This window comes from Ctenopharyngodon idella, chromosome 18, assembly GCF_019924925.1.
Source record: "Ctenopharyngodon idella isolate HZGC_01 chromosome 18, HZGC01, whole genome shotgun sequence".
NCBI lineage: Eukaryota > Metazoa > Chordata > Actinopteri > Cypriniformes > Xenocyprididae > Ctenopharyngodon > Ctenopharyngodon idella.
This window is the reverse complement of record NC_067237.1, coordinates 4,858,924-4,866,151: the sequence shown is the minus strand read 5'-3', so window position 1 is coordinate 4,866,151 and position 7,228 is coordinate 4,858,924. Positions and strand designations below refer to the sequence as shown.

Below are 7,228 nucleotides of genomic sequence, written 5' to 3'. Positions count from 1 at the left end.
CTGACTCAAAACCTTAGTTAATGGTACATAGCCCATGTGACAACTGACCCCATTTTCCTCTTAAAATACTTAAATCTGTACAGTATCATGAACAGTATATAGGAGTTGCCGAGACCAACATGTTGGCTGCTGCATTCACAATAACATGCTGTTAAATTAAAACCTTACAGAGAGGAAGGGCCCTCAACAGGATCCAAGAGAGGAAAGGTTAAAGTCTGTGCTAACAAGGGCAGATCTTTTATTAGACAGCACACATTGTACCTGAAGAGCTGAGGGAAATTGCGTCTACAACCAAAAAGACACCAGCTTGGGTACCAGCTCCACTTAAAAGACAACCTGCTGAAGTGCAAGAAAAGTGCAAAAAAAAAAAAACCTCAGCAAACGCAAGAGGGTGAAAATAAAGGCACACAAGGAAGTAATAAAGGAAGTAAAAAACTGACTTTCCTCAAACTGACTCCATTTAAGTATTCTGTCAATTGTACTGTCTTGAAATGCAATGAAAAATACACAACTTAAATTAATTTTAATACAGGTGTATTGAGTTTGCTCAACTAACATGACAATGCAAAAAAAAAAAAAAAAAAAAAATTCCCAAGGATCCTAAAAAATGGACTTCATTTTATGTTTTTGCTCTGCACTCTTAAAAATAAATGTTCCATAGAAGAACCATTGGGTTCCCCAAAGAAACTTTTAGTGAACAGTTCTTAAAAGAACAATTTTTCTTAGTGTGAACAACAATTTAAAATGTCTGTTTTGTGGAACGGAAAGGTTCCATTGATGTTAAAGGTTCTTCACGGAACCATCAATGCCAATAAAGAACCTTTATTTTTAAGAGTCTGGTTAAATATAACTCAGATATGAGTTTTTGAACTAAACTTCTCTTGGTTTTCTTTTACAGAATTGAATAAAATTAGGCTTATCCTTATTTTTAAAATAATCCTCAAAAGGAGCTTCCCAAATAAAGATCAACCCTGCACGGCAGTAGAGAAAGATTGTGAAAGCTCAGGCCCTGGGGATCTGACACCAAAACCATTCAGAAAACCCTCTGCTGACTCTGCCCTCATCAACTGTAGGATCTAAACTGGTTGATGACACTAAAGGTTCTAAAAGTCTGTGGTTGTCTACATTTGGAAAAGTATTTTTTAAAAAGAAATACTCCAGATAAATAAATAAAAATAATCCAAAATCTAAAAGTCTTGCATAAAGCACAACTGGCAGCTACACTGCATTTTCCCCCCAAAAAACTCCACCTGGCCTTCACAGACACCAGTGATGATTCCTATTGGAAAAGTCAATGTGGGCAGTGCACTGTATGGTGATACCCTAGCTTAATACCACTATGAGGCCATGGACCATTCATCTTGAGAACCACTTAATGACTGAGCCAATCACAATACTCAACTATGCTTCACCATAGTCCTCCAATTCTTAAAAAAGGCCAAGAAAAAAAACACACCCTGAGCATCTGCCAAGCCTAAGACAAAACAGAATGCAACTGTGAAATCAGAGAATGAAACACAAGTACATCCCGAAAAGCCCTGGCATACATGTACTGCAAACAATGTCTGAATGCTGACTGGCCTCAACATGTGAGTGTGTAAATGTGCATCTTAATGTTACTTGTCTAGCCTGGACATGAACCAAACTACACCCTTCAGCATCCATTACAAACGGTGACTTCCTTCTATGATTGTTCAGACATTTTTTGATTTAGAAGACAGACCTACTTACCTCAGAATAAACACTTTTTTTTTTACATTTGAGACGTTTTTCACAGTAGTTTCTACATCTTACTAGCACAATACAAATGATAGCATACTCGTACAGTGTTTCAGAAGTCTTTTTATAAAAGAGTCACAAAAAAACAAACATTTTTTTTTTTATCAGAATTGTCAATGCCTCGTGATAATTTAGGGGCGGGATTGGCATTACCAATTAAAAAACATCTGCAAACTTTTAACCGCAATCATCACGTTGCTAGGATACAAGGCAAGGGCAAAAGAGTATAATTCAATGAACACTACTAGGGCAACAATGAATAAGCACTGAAGTTTAGCTGCTGCTGATAACATCCATCTCAAGCATGCCAGCCAGACCCACTTTTCTTCACAAACACACTCTTGATAAAAACCATCAAACCTTTCTGAGAGGAACAACATGTGAATATTCAAAATAAGAGAGATTGAATGTTTTATTTCCAAAAAAAAAACCAAAAAAAAAAAAAAAAAAACACCTTTTGACACCCAGTCATTAGATCATAAATGCAAGAGGGTTCCTGAAAACAGATGACACACCCAACAGGCAATCACACAGAGAGACCCTGATACAGGTAGATATTGATAAAGTGTAGGTCAAAGCGTTCTGGTCTCATCCTCTGAGAGCCATTATTTGTGGCTGTGTCATCCGGTGTCTGAACTGAGTACAGATATATGGCCACTGTACAATGGTTTTATTTGGATAAACAAATGTGAACCTTTATGTATACATGTGTCTAAATGATGCTAGATCCACACTACACAATCATTTCCAGCTGCCTTGCATACTCGATGACTTGTTGGGCCAGTTCTGTGGAGGGGATGTTCACTTCCTCGGTCTTTTGGTGCTGGGTACTGAATGAGTAGTATCCATCAGGACTCTGGGTCCATCCTCTCTGCAGAGCACAAAAAGCCAAACCATGAACATATTAATATATTTTCATTAAATAACATTGAGATTAAACAATTGTGTGTGTGCGATTATTGATTAATCATCTGATCATGGCTATTTGATCTAATCGCAACTATTGGAGATAACTGCAATAATTGTGCAGTTAAATTTCACATTTTGCCAAAAAAAAAAAGTGACATTAACGCGCTTAAAGAAATGCATCAAATGCGTGGGAGTCATAATCTGCAAGGGAGTAAAGAATAAAGAATATAAAACAAACTGTTATAAAGTACACAAAGATAGGTTTTCCTTCACACAAAATGAGGGTGTGTAGGTTTTAATGTATTATATTATATTACAAATAACTAATGAATGATAATTAATCCTCAGACAGCACAAAATTCATGATCGTGACTGGCCAATATTTGACAAACACATTGAACACTTACTTTCTTTGCATATTCTGTCATCTTTTTAGGAGAGGAAAAGAAAAGCACCCGTGTGGCCTCGTTGAATTGAATCTGTTCATATGCTTTCTCTATACAACCTGCAATCTCATCTCTACAAACAAAACACAAAATATTTAAATGACGATACAATAAAGACCAAACAATCCAAAACATGGTTTATCACCTACATTTAAATAGCTGTTAAGACTATGAATAATCCTACCGAATGGTATCAAGAAGAATGTCAATGAAGAAGGTGTAGCTCTCAGCAGGGATGTTTCCTTTGGCAAGGAAGACCTTGTTGTAACTGCCCTCCATCAGATACTGAAATGAAGAAGCAAAAAGGTAGGAAACAAACAAAACAGACATTGTCGAATGCATTCAATATAATTGATGAATAAAAAGTGTCCCACACCTGCTCTAATGAAACTGGGTGTCTGATGTACACATTGGTCTGAATGTCTTTAGCACTCAATCTTTCCAGCTCTGTGTGGAACTCAGACACTCTGTTCTGAGAGAGCAGGAAGAGCAAGTTGAGACCCAGTAACTGGTGCCTGTAGGCTGACTCTGGCAACTCATCCCTGTGACATTTAAGAAGAGAGGAAAGTGTAACAGAAGCAAACAAAAAGCCAGCAAAACAATTCAGGGTAAATGGTGCTGAAACTATGTCCAGAATCCCAATCTATTCTTGAAAGAAATACAGAACCCTGTCCCTTCACCCAAAAAATTCTAAAGACAGAATTCAAAATTCTGTCTTTAATTACTCACCCTCATGTTGTTCCAAACCCACAAGACTTTAGTTCATCTTCAGAACACAAATGATGATCTTTTTGATAAAATCTGAAAGCTTTCTGCCCCTCCATTGACAGCTACGCAACTGACATTTTGACTCTTCAAAAAGTTCATAAAGAGATTGTAAAACTAATCCATATGAATTGAGCAGTTTAGTCTAAATTTTCTGAAGAGAGACGATCACTTTATATGATGAACAGATTGAATTTAGGCTTTTATTCACATGTAAACATCCATCAACGCACACATCAGTTATGGTAAACGGAAACTCAAGCATTCTCGTGTGTTACGCAGCACGTTTGAGCTTCAGCAAGAGGTTTGTTCTTGCGCATCAAGCAGGTTCCGATGAGCTTCTGTTTATGTTCGCTGATCAATGTTTATATGTGAACAAAACGTTAAATTCAATCTGTTAATCATATAAAGAAATCATGCCTCTTCAGAAAATTTGGACTGAACCGCTCAACTCATATGGATTAGTTTTACGATCTCTTTATGAACTTTTTGAAGTGTCAAAATGTCAGCTCAGATTTCATCAAAAATATCTTAATTTGTGTTCCGAAGATGAACGAAAGTCTTACGGATTTGGAACAACATGAGGGTGAGCAATTAATGACAGAATTGTCATTTTTGGGTGAACTATCCCTTTAAGTAATAATAAGTGATAGTGAGCAATTTAAAAAAAAATTCATTACTTGTAATCAAAATAATAACACTTAAGCTGAGCCATGTAGCGTTCAAAGGAGGGGATGTCTTTCTTCAGGATGCTCCATAGTGCTCCAATCTCCAAAACATCTCCTATGAAAAAAAAAAAAAAAAAAAAAATGAATAATAATAATAAATAATTGAAGCAATTAAAATATATATATATATATATATATAATTTCAGCTAAAAACAACTGATTGAAATGCTGTCAAACCTTCAAAAAATACTCACTGGCAAGGATAAGCTGCTGTTTGGTTAGTTTGGTCACAGTAGTTGGTAAAAAGTTCAATTCCAACAGGGATATCTACCAAAAATAAAATTTAAATTAAACATGACAGATTTATGAAATACGAGATAATATTAATACACAATGTATGACAATCGATAGTTAGAATCCTGAGAGCTATTTATTTATTTTTTCTTCATTAACCAACATGTTAAATAATGAATCAACATGTCAAATAATAAGGTTTGCAAGAAATGTAATTTGTAAAAGAAGGGGAAAAAAAACTTTGTATATATAAATGAATTATTAGATCACACACGCTGTCATTTTGTATCACTACTGTATGAATTCGCTGTCTGCTAGCTAACTTGCTACTTTAGCGACGAACAAACCCAAAGCCACACAACCCACAAAAACTTCAACTGTACTTTATGACATAAATAAACTAAAACACATAACTTGTTCGTTGGTAAATGGGAATCAACCGGACTGCATAGTTCTAGATAGCAGCACTAGCGCTAACCGCTCATCACACCACAACCACAGCTCATTTCTGCATTTTAAGAATAATGTTACCGTTACATATCATCGAGCGTACCTTTAACTTGCTCAGGATCTCACCGCATTTATTAAGATTTGGATTCTTTTTATTCCACTCGGTTTTCAACGTTTCATACAACCCCGCAGTCTCTTTCAACACAGACGCCATGGTGATTCTGCAAAAACGTACGACACCGGTCTGTCAGAATACGGCAGTACGCTGTCGTAAAGAATGTTGGTGCTACCATGGAAACCAGGAAACACTGATAAGTGGCATTTTAGGGGGTGTGATATTAGGTGATACCGCGGCAGTTTGTCTGAAGAATATAGTTACTGAAATATATCGTTTTTTCCTTTTTAAATATAATGTCCTTAACTATTAAGTAATACAGTTATATTGAGGTCTACACCAACTGCCTTATCAGATTTTCTAAAAACATGACATAGGCCTTGCTTAATTAATTCTCGTAATGTAATTTATTTACTACTATTCAATTCTTATTTTATTTATGTGAACAGAACTGATTGTGTACTTAGTAAAGAAAAGGTTACACTATATTTTAAGGGATCCTTGATACATTGTAATTAATTATTTAAGTATTGAGTGATATTAATTAACAACATGTACTTACTATAGGGTTAAGGTTAGGATTACGGTTTGATTTAGGGTTAGTTGCTTGTAATTATGCGTTTAGACTACTGTTATTATTATTAAGTACGTGTAAAAGATGTATCAAGGACACTGTAAAATAAAGCGTTGCCTAGTTCTGTGATATATAATTATAACATATCTGATTAAATAGCAGTATAATTTAAAATGTTATAATTCTTAACGATTTTATGTGTAGGCCCATGTTGTAATTGTGTCTATTAAATATATATTTCAAGGTGCACTTAGGAGAATTTATAATGCGCATTAACAAAATCGCTATTTGGAGAAAGAACAGCAACCCACAACGAGCATGGCCATTCAGAGAAAAGAGATGAACAAATTGTTGTTAAATCTGAAGTCATTTGTCTTTTTAATCGTGATCACTCGCCCGTTTAAAGTGGAGTTGGTGGGGGTCATTAATGATGCATCGACGCCCTCTGCTGGACACTGTGGCAGCGACAGCGGCGTTAGTATAGTAGTTTATTACTAGAACCTGAAATAATGACGGAGCGCAGATAAGTTGGTCTCTACTGTATATTTGTAATAATCTATCGATACAAGTGTGAATTATTGCGTTACATACTGCTTTAATCGGTTATGACATGGCTGAAGGAAGACGTCCCTGGGACATGCGCAGTTGAAAGGAGACAAAGAGGAAGGAGTGGGTGGTGGTGGTGGCGGATGAAATCTATTCACTGCGATATTTCTGTCACACCAGTCAGCGATGATTTTAAAGCACTGGGATAGTCGTAAAGGTCCAAGCCACACCCGTAATTGTAAGCAATATTCAACCACAACTTCAAATGCGACCAATCAATGGGGGTAAACAACATGGAAGACCACGCCCCTTATACATACTTCATAAAAATGCCTTTTTGTGAGGGGGCAATGGTTAATTTTAGCATTTATTACAAAGCCAATCCTCCACTGTAATGTTTGAGGTCGCACCACCCCTTATTTGTGATGTTTAACAAACAGGGCCAATCACAGCCCCCAGTGTTTCATCAAAACAGACTCCTTTGTCATAAAAACATCCGGACCCAAGGTGAAGCTGTACAGACAACCGCCTGTTTGTTATTGTGGAGGGAGTAACTTAGTCCCATCTAAACTGTTGTGGGAAAATGTGCTTCTTGATTACCAGTTTCATTCATGTTATCAATATACACACACACACACACACACACACATATATATATACACTCATATTCATATACTATATG

General features: G+C 36.2%; 1 protein-coding gene across 1 annotated transcript; it reads right to left on the bottom strand.

Moving 5' to 3' along the window:
* Positions 1 to 1,822: 1,822 nt before the first annotated feature.
* Positions 1,823 to 5,582, bottom strand: psmd8 (proteasome 26S subunit, non-ATPase 8). Its single transcript, XM_051871311.1, has 7 exons — positions 5,415 to 5,582; positions 4,822 to 4,894; positions 4,580 to 4,682; positions 3,511 to 3,676; positions 3,319 to 3,419; positions 3,096 to 3,207; positions 1,823 to 2,650 (listed from the first exon to the last, which is right to left on the bottom strand). The coding sequence occupies exons 1-7, from the start codon at positions 5,523 to 5,525 to the stop codon at positions 2,513 to 2,515; spliced, it is 804 nt and encodes a 267-aa protein (XP_051727271.1). The 5' UTR covers positions 5,526 to 5,582; the 3' UTR covers positions 1,823 to 2,512.
* Between the last annotated feature and the right edge of the window lie 1,646 nt (positions 5,583 to 7,228).

What these genes read in the sequence shown, in the direction of transcription:
- psmd8 (XM_051871311.1), bottom strand. Translation starts at nt 5,525, where the DNA reads ATGGCGTCTGTGTTGAAAGAGACTGCGGGGTTGTATGAAACGTTGAAA. An exon ending in ACAGCAGCTTATCCTTGCCA is followed by an intron (nt 4,683 to 4,821) that starts GTGAGTATTTTT and finishes TTTTTTTCATAG; the next exon opens with GAGATGTTTTGGAGATTGGA. An exon ending in ACCCAGTTTCATTAGAGCAG is followed by an intron (nt 3,420 to 3,510) that starts GTGTGGGACACT and finishes TCTTCATTTCAG; the next exon opens with TATCTGATGGAGGGCAGTTA.